Below are 19,164 nucleotides of genomic sequence, written 5' to 3'. Positions count from 1 at the left end.
ATTCTAAGAACAATAGCAAAGTGGTCGCCTGGGTGGCTCAGTTGGTTAAGCGACTGCCTTCGGCTCAGGTCATGATCCTGGAGTCCCAGGATCGAGTCCCACATCGGCCTCCCGACTCAGCGGGGAGCCTGCTTCTCCCTCTGACCCTCTCCCCTCTCATGCTGTTTCTCTGTCTCTCTCTCTTTCTCTCAAATAAATAAATAAAATCTTAAAAAAAAAAAAAAAAGAACAATAGCAAAGTAATGACATATTCAGAACTGTGGCTTTCAGTTGAAGCCCACAGATACCCTAAGGAGGGTACCTAGGGGAATAAATATGTCAACCTCACTCTCCTCCCTTGCTCACTTCCTAAACCTAAACAGAAGCCAGAGACTAAAAGAGCTCTTTTCAGTTCAAAAAAAATAAATAAATAAACAAAACCCACCAAAGCCTCCAGGAGCACCAAGGAGGAGCAAAATTAAAGTATCCAGAATAATCTCCCAATTTTATAAATCAAGAATTACCTTGATTCCAACCCAGATAAGGACCATATGAGAAAGTAAATGACATGAATCACTCACCAGCACAGATAAAAAAAATTTAAACAACATATTAGCAATGTATAAAACAGGTAATATATCAAAGCCAGTTTGAATCATACTAGGAATATAAGATTGTTTCAAAATTAGAAAACTGATCAAGGTGTTGAGTAAAATAGCAAATTAAAGCAGAGAAAAACATCATAGGATCATAGCAAATTAAAGCAGAGAAAAACCTGGGGCACCTGGGTGGCTCAGTCAGTTGAGCATTCGACTCTTGATTTTGGCTCAGATCACGACCTCAGTGTCGTGGGATCGAGCCCTGCGCTGGGCTCTACACTCACCGCAAAGTCTGTTTGTCCCTTTCCCTCTGCTCTTCACCCCCCCCCACCTCCCCGCTCAAGCTCTCTGTCTCTAAAGTAAATAAATAAAATCTTTAAAAAAAAATAAAGCAGAGAAAAGCCTCCCAGCATCATAGCATTTGACAAAACAAATATTTATAATAAAAAGTCTTAGTCAACTAGGAATGGAGGGATACATTCTTTTTTTTTTTTTGAAAGGGATATATTCTTAATATGATAAAGACATCCACAACATATCTACAGCAAAATCATACTCCATGAAAATGTTAAAGGAGTCAAGAATGACTACTACCATAATTATTATTTGGTATTATACTGGAAATCCTAGTCTATGAACTAAATTAAAAAATAAATAAAGGCATACAGATTAGAAAAAAAACAAACAAAACTATCATAATTCACATGTCTGATTATCTACAAAGAAAATTCAGAAGATTCTGCAATCAAAGTATGAGAATTAGTAAGAATTTTGCAAGATTGCCAAATTGAAGATAAATATGCAAAATTTAAACTGCATTACTATACAGCAGCAAAACTTAGGAAATATAAGTTAGAAAAAATGCTACAGTTGACCCTTGAACAATGTGAAGGTTAGGGGTGCTGGCCCCCCAAAACTTAACTATTAATAGCCTACTGTTAACTAGAAGCCTTATTGATAATATAGTCGATTAACACATATTTTACATATGTATTATGTACTGTATTCTTACAATAAAGTAAGCTAGAGAACAGAAGATGTTATTAAGAAAATCATAAGGAAGAGAAAATACATTTACAGCCTTGTACTGTATTTATGGAAAAAAATGCATGTGTAAGTAGATCCGCATAGTTCAAACCCATGTTATTCAAGGGTTAGCTGTAGCGGAAATAATGAAAAGTATAGCACCTACCAATAATTCTAATAAGAGACATGCAGGATCCTCATGAAGAAAATCATAAGCCTTGAATAAAAGAATTTTAGTCTTTAGTGAATAGACTCAATATCACAAAACATGCAAAATTTCCCTAAATTAATCTACAGACTTCATACAAGTCCAAATAAATAGCAGAAAGAATTAGTAATTTGATAATTTGATTCTAAAATTTATGTGAAACACTACATCAAAAACTAATGATGTATTCTATGGTGACTAACATAACATAATAAAATTTAAAACTACCAAAAAATAAATAAATAAATAAAATAAAATTTATGTGAAAGGTCAAGTATCAGCCAAGACTGAATGAAGAAAAAGCAGGCTGGATGACTGTTCTTTCAGATGTTAAATCTTATCACAGAATGACAGTAATTTGCAAATTGTGCTATAGGTAGGTACAGTCAAGTAGAACAAAATAAAGGAAAAAGATTCCAGAAACAGACTCTTCATATACTATATAGGACAGAGCATGCACTGCAGATTATTGAAAAAATATGGCAGAAAATTGGTTATCCATATGGAAAAACATGGATGTATCAGGGACTGAAAATCTGTGTCCTCTCCCCTCCCCTCCCAAACTCATATATTGAAGCCCTATTCCCCAACATGATGGTATTTGGAGGTGGGTCCTTTGGAAGGCAATTAAGTTTAGATGGAATCATGATGGTGGGGACTCCATGATGGGATTAGTGTCATTATAAGAGAAAGGAGCTCCTGGCTGGCTCAGTTGGTGGAGTGTGCAACTCTTGATCTCAGGGTTGTAAGTTCGAGCACCATGCTGGAGATTGTTTAAAAATAAAATCTTAAAAAAAAAAAAAAGAAGAAGAGAAAGAGACCAGAGCTCTCTCTCTCTCTTCCATGTGAGGACACACTGAGAAGGTAGCTGTCTGCAAGGCAGGAAGGAAGCTCTCACAAGGAACTGAATCTGCCAACACCTTGATCATGGACTTTTCAGCCTGTGGAGCTGTGAGAAATAAATTCCTGTTGTTTCAGCTACCCAGTGTATGATATGGTGTTATGGCAGCCCGAGCTAATACAGGGTGCCTGTACTACATTGTACAATAGTTCATTCCGTGTAGATTAAAATAATTAGGAAAGTCAAAAGTGGGGAGGAGCAAGATGGCAGAGGAGTAGGAGACCTAAACTTCGTCTGGTCCCAGGAATTCAGCTGGATAGGGATCAAACCATTCTGAACACCTACAAACTCAAAAGGAGATCGAAGAAAAGAATAGCAGCAACTCTCTGAACAGAAAAGCGACCACTTTCTGGAAGGTAGGACGTGCGGAGAAGTGAATCCGAGGCGATATTCGGGAACATAGATGGCGGGAGAGGGGGCCTTTTTCCCTTTTTCAACCAACATCTTATCAATCCCTTTTTAAAAAAAATCTTTTTTATTTTTCATTTTTACATATTCTATCCCTTCATAGCAGATAACCTTATTTTTGGTATATATATATGTATAAGTTGTTCTCTCTTTAAAATTTTGGGATACAGTTTCTTCTAAAAGACCAAAATATACCCCAAATCTCTAGTGTATGGCTTTGTTATAGTCTCCTGCCTGATCACATTCTCTCCCTTTTATTTATTTATTTTTTAAATCCTCTTCTCTCTTTTTTCAACCAACTTCTTATCAATTCCTTTTATAAAAACCTTTATAATTTTCATCTTTACAGTCATATTCCATCCCTTCATCATATTTACCCTTATTTTTGTACATATGTAAGTTTTTCTTTCCTTAAAATTTTGGGAGGCACTTTCTTCTAACAGACCAAAAAACACCTAAAGTCTAGTGTGTGACACTGATCTATGCACCAGCCTGATCATATTTGATCATATTCTTTTTTTTGTATGTTTGTTTTTTATCTTTTTCTTTTTCTTTTCTTTTTTTTTTTTTTCCTTTTTTCTTTCTTTCCCTTTCTTTCCCCCCGGTTATAGGTCTCTTCTGATTTGTTTAGTGTATATTTTTCTGGGGTCATTGTTACCCTGTTAGCATTTCGTTCTCATTCATCTATTCTCCTCTGGACAAAATGACAAGAGGGAAAAAATCACCTCAAAAAAAAGAACAAGAGGCAGTACCGACTGCAAGGGACCTATAAATACGGACATTAGTAAGATGTCGGAACTAGAGTTCGGAATGATGATTTTAAGGATACTAGCTGGGCTTGAAAAAAGCATGGAAGATATTAGAGAAACTCTTTCTGGAGAAATAAAAGAACTAAAATCTAAGCAAGTTGAAATCAAAAAGGCTATTAATGAAGTGCAATAAAAAATGGAGGCTCTAACTGCTAAGATAAATGAGGCAGAAGAGAGAATTAGTGATATAGAAGACCAAATGATGGAAAATAAAGAAGCTGAGAAAAAGAGAGATAAACAACTACTGGATCACGAGGACAGAATTCAAGAGATAAGTGGTAATAAGGTATGGTATGTGGTAATAAGACGAAATAATATTAGAATAATTGAGATCCCAGAAGAAGGAGAAAGAAAGAGAGGGGCAGAAAGTATATTGGAGCAAATTATAGCAGAGAACTTCCCTAATTTGGGGAAGGAAACAGGCATCAAAATCCAGGAGGCACAGAGAACCCCCCTCAAAATCAATAAAAATAGGTCAACACCCCGACATCTAATAGTAAAATGTACGAGTCTCAGAGACAAAGAGAAAATCCTGAAAGCAGCTCGGGACAGGAGGTCTGTAACCTACAACAGTAGAAATATTTGATTGGCAGAAGACCTATCCACAGAGACCTGGCAGGCCAGAAAGGACTGGCATGATATATTCAGAGCACTAAATGAGAAAAATATGCAGCCAAGAATACTATATCCAGCTAGGCTGTCATTGAAAATAGAAGGAGAGTTATATACAATGGAATATTATGCAGCCATCAACAGGAATGAGATCTTGCCATTTGCAACGACATGGATGGAACTGGAGGGTATTATGTTGAGTGAAATAAGTCAAACAGGGAAAGACATGTATCATATGATCTCACTGATATGAGGAATTCTTAATCGCAGGAAACAAACTGAGTGTTGTTGGAGTGGGGGGTAGGGTGGGAGGGATGGGGTGACTGGGTGATGGACACTGGGGAGGGTGTGTGCTCTGGTAAGCGCTGTGAATTGTGCAAGACTGTTGAATCTCAGATCTGTACCTCTGAAACAAATAATGCAATATATGTTAAGAAAAAAAAAAAGAAGAAGAAGAAGAAGGTAGCGGGAGGGGAAGAATGAAGCGGGGGAAATCGGAGGGGTAGATGAACCATGAGGGACGACAGACTCTGAAAAACAAACTGAGGGTTCTAGAGGGGAGGGGGGTGGGAGGATGGGTTAGCCTGGTGGTAGGTATTGAGGAGGGCACATTCTGCATGGAGCACTGGGTGTTGTGCACAAACAATGAATCATGGAACACTTCATCTAAAACTAATGATGTAATGTATGGGGATTAACATAAGAATAAAATTAAAAAAAAAAAAAAGAAAAAGAAAATAGAAGGAGAGATAAAAAGCTTCCAGGACAAACAAAAACTAAAGGAATTTGCAAACACAAAACCAGCCCTACAAGAAATATTGAAAGGGGTCCTCTAAGCAAAGAGAGACCCTAAAAGCAACATAGACCAGAAAGGAACACAGACAATATACAGTACCAGTATATTACCAAAATATATTAACAAATATAAATATAAAATATATTATAAAACAACATATAAAATATATATATTAAATATATATTTATATAAATATAAAGTATATATAAAAACAAATATAAATATATCAACAAAATATTACCTTACAGGCAATACAATGGCACTAAATTCTTATCTTTCAATAGTTACCGTGAATGTAAATCGGCTAAATGCCCCAATCAAAAGACACAGGCTATCAGATTGGATAAAAAAACAAGACCCATTGATATGCTGTCTGCAAGAGACTCATTCTAGACCCAAAGACACCACAAATTGAAAGTGAGGGGGTGGAAAACCATTTACCATGCTAATGGACACCAAAAGAAAGCTGGGGTGGCAATCCTTATATGAGACAAATTAGATTTTAAACCAAAGACTGTAATAAGAGATGAGGAAGGACACTGTATCATACTTAAAGGGTCTATCCAACAAGAAGATCTAACAATTGTAAATATCTATGCCCCTAACATGGGAGCAGCCATATAAGCCAATTAATAACAAAAGCAAAGAAACACATTGACAACAATACAATAATAGTGGGGGACTTTAACACCACCCTCACTGAAATGGACAGACCATCTAAGCAAAAGATCAACAAGGAAATAAAGACTTTAAATGACACACTGGACCAAACGGACTTCACAGATATATTCAGAACATTCCATTCCAAAGCAACAGAATACACATTCTTCTCGAGTGCCCATGGAACATTCTCCAGAATAGATCACATCCTAGGTCACAAATCAGGTCTCAACCAGTACAAAAAGATTGGGATCATTCCCTGCCTATTTTCAGACCACAATGCTTTGAAACTAGAACTCAATCACAAGAAGAAAGTCAGAAAGAACACAAATACATGGAGGCTAAAGAGTATCCTACTAAAAAATGAATGGGTCAACCAGGAAATTAAAGAAGAATTTAAAAAATTCATGGAAACGTATGAAAATGAGAACACAACTGTTCAAAATCTTTGGGATGCAGCAAAGGCAGTCCAAAGAGGAAAGTATATAGCAATGCAAGCCTTTCTCAAGAAACAAGAAAGGTCTCAAATACACAACCTAACCCTACACCTAAAGGAGCTGGAGAAACAACAGCAGATAAAGGCTAAACCCAGCAGGAGAAGGGAAATAATAAAGATCAGAGCAGAAATCAATGAAATAGAAACCAAACAACATAGAACAGATCAACGAAACTAGGAGCTGGTTCTTTGAAAGAATTAACAAGATGGATAAACCCCTGGCCAGACTTATCTAAAAGAAAAGAGAAATGAACCAAATAAATAAAATCATGAATGAAAGAGGAGAGATCACAACCAACACCAAAGAAATATGAACAATTATAAGAACATATTATGAGCAACTCTATGCCAGCAAATTAGATAATCTGAAGAAATGGATGCATTCCTAGAGATGTATCAACTACCAAAACTGAACCAGGAAGAAATAGAAAACCTGAACAGACCTATAACCACCACTAAGGGAATTGAAGCAGTCATCAAAAATCTCCCAATAAACAAAAGCCCAGGGCCAGATGGCTTCCCAGGGGAATTCTACCAAACATTTCAAGAAGAATTAATACCTATTCTTCTGAAACTGTTCCAAAAAATAGAAATGGAAGGAAAACTTCCAAACTCATTTTATGAGGCCACCATTACCTTGATCCCCAAACCAGACAAAGACTCCATCAAAAAGGAGAATTACAGACCAATATCCTTGATGAACATGGATGTAAAAATTATCACCAAAATATTAGCCAGTAGGATCCAACAGTACATTAAAAGGATTATTTACCATGACCAAGTGGGATTTATCCCTAGGCTGCAAGGTTGGTTCAACATCTGCAAATCAATCAATGTGATACAATACATTAATAAAAGAAAGAACAAGAACCATATGATCCTCTCAATAGGTGCAGAAAAAGCATTGGACAAAGTACAGCATCCTTTCTTGATCAAAACTATTCAGAGTATAGGGATCGAGGGTACATACCTCAATATCATAAAAGCCATCTATGAAAAACCTACAGCAAATATCATTCTCAATGGGGAAAAACTGAGAACTTTCCCCCTAAGGTCAGGAACGCGGCAGGGATGTCCACTATCACCACTGCTATTCAACATAGTATTAGAAGTCCTAGTCACAGCAATCAGACAACAAAAAGAAATAAAAGGCATCCGAATTGGCAAAGAAGAAGTCAACCTCTCACTCTTTGCAGATGATATGATACTTTTTGTGGAAAACCCAGAAGACTCCACCCAAAACTGCTAGAACTCATACAGGAATTCGGTAAAGTGGCAGGATATAAAATCAGTGCACAGAAATCAGTGGCATAACTATACACCAACAACAAGACAGAAGAAAGAGAAATTAAGGAGTCAATCCCATTTACAACTGCACCCAAAACCATAAGATACTTAGGAATAAATCTAACCAAAGAGGCAAAGAATCTATACTCAGAAAACTATAAAATACTCATGAAACAAACTGAGGAAGACACAAAGAAATGGAAAAACGTTCCATGGATTGGAAGAACAAATATTGTGAAGATGTCAATGCTACCTAGAGCAATCTACACATTCAAAGCAATCCCCATCAAAATACCATCCACTTTTTTCAAAGAAATGGAACAAATCATCCTAAAATTTGTATGGAACCAGAAAAGACCCCGCATAGCCAGAGGAATGTTGAAAAAGAAAAGCAAAGCTGGTGGCATCACAATTCCAGACTTCAAGCTCTAATACAAAGCTGTCATCATCAAGACAGTATGGTACTGGCACAAAAACAGACCCATAGATCAATGGAACAGAATAGAGAGCCCAGAAATGGACCCTCAACTCTATGGTCAACTCATCTTTGACAAAGCAGGAAAGAATGTCCAAGGGAAAAAGACAGTCTCTTCAACAAATGGTGTTGGGAAAACTGGACAGCCACATGCAGAAGAATGAAACTGGACCATTTCCTTACACCACACACAAAAATAGACTCCAAATGGTTGAAAGACCTCAGTGTGAGACAGGAGTCCATCAAAATCCTAAAGGAGAACACAGGCAGCAACCTCTTCGACCTCAGCCGAAGCAACTTCTTCCTAGAAACATCGCCAAAGGCAAGGGAAGCAAGGGCAAAAATGAACTATTGGGACTTCATCAAGATAAAAAGCTTTTGCACGGCAAAAGAAACAGTCAACAAAACCAAAAGACAACTGACAGAATGGGAGAAGACATTTGCAAATGACATATCAGATAAAGGGTTAGTATCCAAAATCTATAAAGAACTTCTTAAACTCAACACCCAAAGAACAAATGATCCAATCAAGAAATGTGAAGACATGAACAGACATTTTTCCAAAGAAGACATCCAAAATGCCAACAGACACATGAAAAAGTGCTCAACATCGCTCAGCATCAGGGAAATCCAAATCAAAACCTCAACGAGGGGCGCCTGGGTGGCTCAGTTGGTTAAGCGACTGCCTTCGGCTCAGGTCATGATCCTGGAGTCCCGGGATCGAGTCCCACATCGGGCTCTCTGCTCAGCAGGGAGTCTGCTTCTCCCTCTGACCTTCTTCCTTCTCATGCTCTGTCTCTCATTCTCTCTCTCTCAAATAAATAAATAAAATCTTTAAAAAAAACCTCAATGAGATACCACCTCACAGCAGTCAGAATGGCTAAAATTAATAAGTCCGGAAACAACAGATGTTGGCGGGGATGCGGAGAAAGGGGAACCCTCCTACACCGTTGGTGGGAATGCAAGCTGGTGCAGCCACTCTGGAAAACAGTATGGAGGCTCCTCAAAAAGTTGAAAATAGAGCTACCACACAATCCAGCAATTGCACTACTGGGTATTTACCCCAAAGATACAAATGTAGGGATCCGAAGGGGTATGTGCACCCCGATGTTTATAGCAGCAATGTCCACAATAGCCAAACTATGGAAAGAGCCAAGATGTCCATCAACAGATGAATGGATAAAGAAGGTATGGTATACACACACACACACACACACACACACACACACACAATGGAATATTACGCAGCCATCAAAAGGAATGAAATCTTGCCATTTGCAATGATGTGGATGGAACTGGAGGGTATTATGCTGAGTGAAATAAGTCAATCAGAGAAAGACATGTATCATATGATCTCACTGATATGAGGAATTCTTAATCTCAGGAAACAAACTGAGGGTTGCTGAAGTAGTAGGGGTGGGAGGGATGCGGTGTCTGGGTGATAGACATTGGGGATGGTATGTGCTATGTTGAGTGCTGTGAATTGTGTAAGACTGCTGAATCACAGACCAGTACCTCTGAAACAAATAATACATTACATGTTAAAAAAAAAGAAGAAGAAGACAGCAGGAAGGGGAAAATGAAGGGGGGGAATCAGAGGGGGAGACAAACCATGAGAGACTATGGACTCTGAGAAATATACTGAGGGTTCTAGAGGGGAGGGGGGTGGGGGGATGGGTTAGCCTAGTGATGGGTATTAAAGAGGGCACGTACTGCATGGAGCACTGGGTCTTATACGCAAACAATGAATCATGGTACACTACATCAAAAACTAATGGTGTAATGTATGGTGATTCACATAACTCTAAAAAAAAAAAAAAATAAGTAAAGGCCAAAAACTCAAAATAAAATTGTGCAAAGATAAAAAAAAAAGAAGGAAAGTCTAAACTTTAAAACTTCTAAAGGAAAATATAGGGGAAATATCTTTATGACATACGGTAAGGAAGGATTTCTTAAAAAAGACACAAAAGCACGAAGTTGTGAAGGAAAACATTGTTATGTTTTACTACATTAAACATAAGAACCTCTACTGATCAAAAGGTGTCAGCAAGTGAGGAAAAAGACAGTCATAAATTGAGAGATGATGTTTGTTAATACACATCGCCAACAAAGGATTTGCATCCAGCCTATACAAAGAACATATGTGAATCAATAAGGAAAAGAAAAGAGGAAAAAGTGCTGAACAAGCATAATGCAAGAAAGGAAATGTGGATGACCAATAAGCATATCCAAAGATGGTCAACCTTGACAACCAAGGAAATACAAATTACTTACCATGTCACAGGCATGTACATGCACACATAGTAAACACTGGCAACCGTAAGAGTTGGTGAAAATGTGGAGCACGAGGAACTGTCGTACCTCACCAGTGGGAGGATCAATCTGGACAGTTGCCGTGGAAAGGAAGTCCGGGAGGCCTAGAAAAGTTGAACATGTGTGCATCTTACCTGTATCAGGGATATACCCTAGAGGAATTATTGCATATGTGAACTAGGAGATGTGCACAAACATGTTCTCTAGAGTATTAGTCAGAATTGTTAAAAACAAATAACCACCTAAATATCATCAATATAAAAAAGCTAATTCGTCATCTATAATGCAACAGAATAATAGATGAAGAGATCTACTGATCTCTTTTGTTAAATGTCATAAAGTGGGCTGAAAAAAAGAAGCCAAAGAAGAGCTGTGAAAAGCAGAAGCAGACAAAACCAAACAATGTATTGTCTTACAAATATATCACAATATAAATAAAATTCAGGATAGTGTTTTTCCACTTGGCAGGAGTGGACTGAGAGGGAATGGGAGGAGGGAAGACAACCCAAGGGTCAGCAAAAGTACTGGTTCTGTTCTATTCTTCAGATGAACAGTGGGTTCATGCCTGTTCATTTAATTATTCCCTCATGAATCTATATGTGTACATTATATACATGCTATATTATAAAGATTTATTTATTTACTTTAGAGAGAAAGAGAGCACGAGTGGGTGGGGCAGAGAGAGAGGGAGAGAGTATCCAAAGCAGACTCTGCACTGAGCACGGAGCCTGAAGCAGGGCTCGATTTCACATTCCTGAGACCACGACCTGAGCCGAAACCAAGTCAGATGCTTAACCCACTATGCCACCCAGGAGCCCCCTACATGCTATATTACAAAACCAGAAACTTGGCAAGCCTCAGACCTTCACGCTCAGTCTCTACACAAAGTCACAATCAAAACAGCCTCAAATAATAATTTTTAAAATGGAATTTTAAAAACTACATGGCAGTACACCTGAAACTAATGTAATATTGTATGTCAACTATACTTCAATAAAAAACAACTATATGGCAGATTATGAAATAATCTAGAATTCCATTCTCAAAACCTGCCCTCTCTTGCTGGTCATCCAAAGGCCTAGATCAATGCTCAGAATATTTGTTATTGGCCTGAGGAAAGAGCTGAGCGTTTTGAAGCCTCTAGCCGTATCAGTTTTCCTCCTTCATAAATAATTTTACAGTCTCCTCAAATCAGTGGAAATCCAGGATTCTCCAACAATAGACACGGGCACTCTTACTCCCTGGGGAGTGCTAAAATGGCAGTGATCTCAGGGCCAGGAGGTCTCTGCAGGCTGCCATTCTATACTCTCATCCCAGGAGAAACTGTTCTAGATGTTTCCACCAGGGACCAGCCTTATCCAGATTTTTATCAGCTACTGGGTACTCAGTGTTGCTCAGCCCATGAAGTCTCTAGAAGTCCACTCAGAGCAGGATCTCTGTGGAGCTTTCTGATAATCATTCCAGCTACTCTGTGGAATCCATTTGTTAAAAAATATAAATAGATATCACCCCAGATTGTGCGACCAACCCCTGCCATGGAGCATCCCTGTTGGCCCTTAGTACCTCCACTCACTCCCCGGGGGACTCGGTAAACGCTCCAATCAAAGAGTTCCTCCTTGAGCCCTTCGTATCTTAGTGTAAGCAGCCTGTCCACTTTGCTACCTCCTGATTCTGGCAACTGGGATTTGGGATATAGTCTTTACTTCCCCCACCATCCATTTTTGGATTTACAGATATCAACCTTGTCAAGATTGAAGAGATCTGTTCCTTCTCCAATCTCCCAAATCACCTTAGTTTCATCAACTGCTGTTCCCTGCACCTTCTCCAGTTCTTTCTTTCCTTTCCTCACCAGCCAAACTCCACGCTACACTTTGCTTATCGGAGTAGTAGGACACACCTGGCACCAGAGAAGGTGCCTCTTGGAAGAGCCAAAGTGTGGGTGAGTCCCCAGTTCACAAAGGTGGCCAGGAGCGAGAAAGTACTAGTGTGGGGATTTGGTCATTGGGCAGAGATTTTGTGTGTTCTCTTCCTGAACAGAATGAGAGCCTTTCCCGTGCTGGACTCCAAACTCAAGCTGGGTCATCATTTGAGCTGAGGAAGGATTATGGTGCTTGGTGCCTTTGGATGCCAAGGCAGAGAATGAAAATTGTGCTGGCCTCAGAAGGGCTCGTATTCTAGGAGACGTGCGAGCAGAGCTGCCTGCAGGAATCTGGATGGAAGAAAGAAACAAGTGGCTTTAAAATACCAGAGTTACCTAAGAGGCATTTCCTCCTTCATAAGGAGTCTTTCAGGAGTGCCAATACACATCTGCAGGACGGGGAAAAGGACAGAAATGGAGTAATAATATCACCACTGCAATCTCATTTAAAATGTAAACATGGGCATGTGGTGTCACTACATAGCACTTCTGCCCTCTCCTGAGCTCTAAATTGGATGTGACCTTCCATAGATTAGCGCTGCCAATATCTGCAGATCTTTTCAAACCGGACTCCTTGTCATTTTGATTCTTTGCTTAAAAATGTGGTGCCAACTCTTCGCAACCATTGTCACTTCTGGGATTAAAGAGGAAGATCTGATCACGGGAAATGCAGCTGAGCTGACCTGGGGACACGGTCAAGGACTTAATGCTCTCAGAGAGTCTGGCAATGGTTTCGCAGCTGCAGATTACAGTTAATAGGATGCCAGGATCCATTTAGCACAAATAACCTAAGAAAGCTCTACAGAAAATGTGGTAAGGAGGGCAGATAATATCTCCTGCCAATTAGGGAAGAGGTAAGAATTAGAAAGCAGAAAAGAGAGAATGTTATGCTTTCATACTGTTTTCATGAATAATTCTGGGAACTTTTAAAATGAATATTGTTAAAGACCTGTTTCTGGGAAGGTACAAGAAGGTTCTGAGACAAAAGCTATCCGGACACTGAAGTGAATTTTATACTTCGTCCCTGCAAAAAAATAAGGTGTAAGTAATCTGTTTACAGGTGGACCAAGAAGCCGCCCCCAGAATGGAGAAATGCTGGACTTACGTTGGTGACATATTCGATATCCTTCCAAAGGATGCACTCCCTGGGGAAATCAGCCAAGTCTAAGAAGTGATCCACCACCACTTGGCCAATTAGGTCATGGCGAGAGAACCTGTCAAAGTCATACACAGAGAAGTGAAGCTTCCGGGCTGCAAGGTCATTGTAGGGTACTGGAAACAAAAACACTTCATCAAACACAGGGTTCAGGGTCTTTCTGTGAACTTTAGTCTGGTGTTTGGTTTTCCGATCAGGAAGCAAATAGATCTTGACATAAGGATCTGAAGTCCCAGAAAAGTCCTTGGCAGGCAAATTGACAGCTTTGTGAATCTTCACTATGAGCTGCTCTAAGTCACAGTCATATTTTAAAATGAAATTCAGTTTCCCACAGGCTTTGCTATTACCCCTTGTCCCATCATCATTATCCAGTGACCGCTGCTTATATAACTCTGGTTTAATTCGACCAATTCCAGTCAACTGTTCCTGTTTTTGAAGCTGCTGGATATTGAAGTCCGGGTTTGACAGGTTGAGTTGTCTTCGGATTGAATTATGCCTTGAGTGAAGAGCAAGAGAGAACAAAGTTACAACCTCATTAGCCACGGGTCTTTCAGAAACTTGTGCCCGGGATGTAGGTACTGTTAAAAACTTAGATCTGTGGGGTTTTTTTTTTGGGGGGGGGGTCTAAATTCAAAATGCCCATCAATGTGAGTAAGCTGCTCTCCAAGGCCTGAAGCTCAAAACTGAGGCCATCAGGAAACGAACCTACTAACACGTGACCTTGGAGCTTTAAAGGTTTAATGCACTTTCGAAACTAATACACCATTAAAGAAGCTTTTTCAGCCGGCAGAATGTAAAGGTTTGTACAAACTGCTTTAAAAATAAAATTGTTCACCTTTACATATAATGTCATCCTGAAATTGAAACGTGTTGTCTTAGGGAGAACGCATCTGTCTCTAAATCACATAGAATTTCCTGTCACCGGCTTATAACTTTATTAGTAAGTAAGTACTTGCTGGTTCAAATCAAAGCATTTCATCATAAGAACACAGCTTTTGCTCTCGTGAGAATGCATGTGACAGGATGCGTCCGCTTCCAGTGGACTGCTGGCTCTGACGTGCAGATGGCGGCTCCATGACAGCGTTTCCGTCATACCATGTGATCGGGGGGAAGGGCTTTATTTCTGTCATAAACACTAAGAGTATAAAAATTAAAGGTAAGCTGCTATAAATGTGTATAGGGATTCAGAGAAGGTTGAATACTGATATTTGCAAATTAAATATTTGCTGGCAGAATCTACTCTTCACCCTATAAGCTTATTGGGTTGGGTTAGTGGTTTCCCTGGAATTCTCTTTGAAACCTGCCTTATCTGTGTGAGTCCTCATGAACTGAGAGAAGTAGTCATTACATGCAAGGTTGTTTTTAATGTTATTTGTGTTTGTTTTCAGCCCAGAGTTCAGAGTCATTGTATTGTATTTTCTGTTATCTCTCAATAACCCTAATTAAAGTAGCCGCTCTCCACCAGTAGGTGAAAGGGAACAACCAGGCTGTCTTTGAGGGGACTGATAAATAGCTGGAGAGGCAGAGTAAACATCTGAGTTTGTCTTCTTTTCCTTTTTGAGACTACTTTATGAAACAAAGGTGTCAAATGGGATTAATAGGCCCCCCAAACATGTTTGAAATTATTCTCCCTTGTGATATAGATGCTGTTATGCTGAACACTCCTCTTCATCCTCAATGTGCTCCTGGCCACTCATCACCCCCCCGGTACAACAGGAACACCACCACAGAACTGTCAGGTGCGCCCGTCACAGCCAACATGGCCCCCCGCAAGCGGATACGCCCAGGGCACATGCATTCCCGTATGTGCAAAAACCGTGCGGTCTCGAAGTCTCTGTTGTCAGATTTCAATTTTGTACAAAGAAATCCACCATCTTAAAAGTCCTCTCTGCATTTTCTGACTTCTCGGGGCGGGGTGGGGGGAGAGCAGGGGATGCTGTTAAACACCTCAAACCAGCTCCCTGTGAGAGTACAGCCCCGCCATTCGCTTGTCCAGACACTGACCCTTTGCAGGGCTGGAACAGAGCTCCAGTCTCACCCTCCTGGGATCCCTGGGCAGAAGGGATTGGCACGGAGCAGCCAGCATCCAGCCCTACGCAGAGGCCATAAGGGGCTGGGATCTGTTCTGGCCTCTGCTGTTGATTTTTCCCTCCAGGCTAGATTCAAACAAGGGCCATGCCTGGGTCTGGTGTCAATTCCTGCCTACAACAGGCCATTCCAGAACTGTTTAGTGATGCCGTTTAAAAAGATTTTATTTATTTATTTGACAGAAAGAGAGATAGCGAGAGCAGGAACACAAGCAGGGGGAGTGGGAGAGCGAGAAGCAGGCTTCCTGCCAAGCAGGGAGCCCGATGTGGGACTCGATCCCAGGACCCTGGGATCATGACCTGAGCCGAAGGCAGACGCTTAACGACTGAGCCACCCAGGCGCCTGTAGTGATGCTGTTTAAATACTAAAAGTGCTTCCTCACGGCCACAAGATGCACTTTCTTTGGACCAATGTCTGATGGAACCCCTGTCCTGTGTCTGCGCTAGACCCAGAACCTGCCACTCGGCTACCACTTTTCTCCCAAGGTGGTTGCCGAGCAGACTCTCTGTGTGTAACAACTTACCTTTGGGTTTTCTGAGTACTGGCTTTAGACTCCTCACAGCAACATTTTGTCTTAACCCTATCTGTAGGACTAGGCCTGCCATGTAAATTTAAATTTTAAATTTAAAACACATGAATCTGCCTGCTTGCGATGGAACATATTCCATTTTACTTGTACATCTTCTTAGAGAGGAAATCTAAACAGAAATAAGTCCCATGTGTTCTGCTCCTCCTAACCACAATGGCTTGCCAGGCGACCAAGGGTGCGGACTGGGCAGGGCATCATGAAGAGCTCTGACTTCAAAGACCAAAACAAAACCCTAAATGCACAGGAGGCCTCCATTCAAAATTCCAGTAGAGCTGAAGATTCTTTTTAAAAATCAAGCACGGATAGGAACACTATTATCCACCGAAACGTCTTCCATCGCTAGTTTCCTTCCCAGCACTTCTGCCTCCATTCAGAATCCCACTTACTATTTGGGAAAAAGTTGAATCCCACTCTAAGGCGGTGGTTTAAAGCAGACAGCCAACTGTAACAGGCCATGACAGTTCTCGCTCCCTGGGATCTCTTTCAATCACTTTCAATTTCCTTTCAGGAGCAAATCAGGGATTACTGGAGTTGGGGGGTGGGCGAGCAGACAAGAGAAGCTCAGAGCAGTCAGGGAGCCAGGGTAATTCGCGACCTCCCTACCTAACCTCTGCAGCTCTCTGGGCTGAGACATGAGCAAGAAAGGCTGCCCCTGGGATGAGAAGAAGACAAAGGAGAGGAAATGGAAAATCAATACCCCATCGCTCTCATAGGCTGCTCACATGGAAGTGGGAAGGAAAAGCAAGGCTGAAGCAAGAGAGAAGATAGATATGGAACAGAATGTTTTGATCTGGCTCCTGCCAGCCCAGGCGAGGTAGTTCTAAAATGGTCCATGGAGGTGGCCCTTGACTCCAGTAAACTAGAGGCCCCCAGGGCAAAGGTCTGGAATTTTAAGGTCACAGAGTGAGCGTGACAAGGAGGGATCTGTGTCTGAAGCAGGCAGTCCTCTGAGCAGGTCTGGGAAGTCCTGAATTTGGTGTTCTCGGGACTTAATGTGGGCAATGAAAGAAAGGAGAAGGAATGGTTTCCAAAGACTGGGGGTGGAAAGGAAAGCTGAGAGATGGGGTCCTCTGTAAATAAGTCACACTCTGACGCTGTCTTAGAGAAGCCGGACACTGGGGTTGAGATCCTCAGCTTTACCCACCTCCCATCCTCCCTTAGTGCAGGTGGAGGACATTTTCCTGTCGTGGAAGAGAGCTGAAAGACTGGATGTGGCTGGCCCACATCTGAGTTGGAAGATTGGTGGTTGAGCCTGGAGAAAGCCTAATTTCAAAGATGATTAACAAAATCTGTGAAGCAGATTTCCCACAACAAACTCAAAAACACTTTAATGCCTGAAAGGAATCTGAGCCTCGCCGAGTCGCAGCCTCAGGTCAGCAGAGGCAGGAGCCCAGGTGCAAAAAGCTTTTCCTCCTCTCCTTTCCTCAATTTGAATTAACGAGTTCCAGGATCCCACTTCAAGTCCCCAAAGTCTTGGTCCCTGAACCATGACCTAAAAAGCCAACTACTTCCACTGGATTTTAAGAAAGAGGACAATACCACAATTCACCAAATACGAATGTGCAAAGCAAGGGGTCAGGTAGGGTGGAAGGCACAGAGAGGCAAAGCCTAGTCACCGCCTACAAGGAGTTGGCTGGCCAGGGGGGTGATAGAATAGTCAAACGCTAACTACACAGCAGGTCAGAAGAGGAGAAGAACTGACCAGACGTTAAGGAGCCACACAGGCAGAGAGAGAGGCCGCTGGCTTGGGGAATGGTCATGGAGGAAACGGTACTCTCCCCAAGCCTGGCTACTTAACTTGGCCTCATATTATCAGCCTCCAAATTGATGCTATAGACCTCAATAGGGAAATTAAGGGAAGTTTCCATCTTGGCTCCCAGCTCTCCAGCAGGATAGGATCTTCAACTCTTCTGCCTCCACAGCTTTCTCCTCACATACGCCTACATCTTCCATCCAGGCTCTGTGGGAGAGCCAATGTCCATCATTCTCACCATTCCTTCCACCTCTGGGTCTCCCATGCAATTCCAGGCAACCCGCCATCACTTCAGTGACCCCATCTCAGAGGTGACACTTGGCTTATCCTTTCCCTGGTTCTGGGGTACCGGTGTCGACAGAGCTTCGGGGTTCAAGGAGAGGAAAGAGAGAAGCAAACTGTGATTTCAGAACCACATGGGTTTCTTTACTAGGTTCAAGTCAAGACAAGGAAGTTTGGAAACAATGGGGATAGGATTGTTTCCCTTCTTGGAAGTTCTCCGGGTGATAGAGAGGAGAGAGTTGGGTTGTCCTGAGCCACAGACAGACAGAGAAGAGGAAAGTCTCAGACAGGGGCAGATGCAGTGAACTGACTACAGGGCAGAAGGAAATGGGGATCTTTCTTAGCACAGGATTCAGAGGCTTCCAGAATGAATGATATAAGAAAGATGTAAGCATCCCACCTTTGCCAGTGGAGGTGTGTGATCAAGTGGAGTCGGAAACTCTGATGCATGACCTGCTTCTTCCCACACCTTCCACCCAAGTTAAACAAGTTTGAAATCTTGGTGTCACTTCCAATATTTTATTCCCTATTTCTAAGATGAGCTTATGTCTACCAACACCTTCTCAAAAGTAGCTCACAACTCATGCCTCTTTCCACTTCCATTGCTTCCAACTGAGCTCAGGCCTCATCATCACAGGCCTGAATCAGCCCCTGTGGCCAGCCTTCACACTGTCCCAAGCATTTTAGACACTCCTGCCAGATTAATCTAGAGAGCAATTTGAGCACTTCAATGTGTGTAACTGGCGCTCTTCTCATCTATTTCCCCAACTAGGCTGTGGACCTTTTGAGGTCAGGGCTGTATTTTTTTT

The 19,164-nt window shown here is 41.2% G+C and overlaps 1 protein-coding gene across 1 annotated transcript in view; it reads right to left on the bottom strand.

The window, feature by feature from the left end:
• The window catches only part of SYT9 (synaptotagmin 9), a 200,654-nt gene that overhangs the window by 123,170 nt on the left and 58,320 nt on the right, over nt 1-19,164 (bottom strand). The window contains exon 3 of the mRNA XM_045894217.2: nt 13,593-14,139. Coding sequence (XP_045750173.2) covers nt 13,593-14,139 — 547 coding nt within the window. The remainder of the gene's footprint in view (nt 1-13,592; nt 14,140-19,164) is intronic.

The sequence above is a fragment of the Mirounga angustirostris genome, unplaced genomic scaffold (assembly GCF_029215605.1).
Source record: "Mirounga angustirostris isolate CCGP_5_RB_7025 unplaced genomic scaffold, mMirAng1.0.hap1 SCAF_13, whole genome shotgun sequence".
Lineage (NCBI taxonomy): Eukaryota > Metazoa > Chordata > Mammalia > Carnivora > Phocidae > Mirounga > Mirounga angustirostris.
This window is presented reverse-complemented; position numbering and strand designations above follow the sequence as displayed.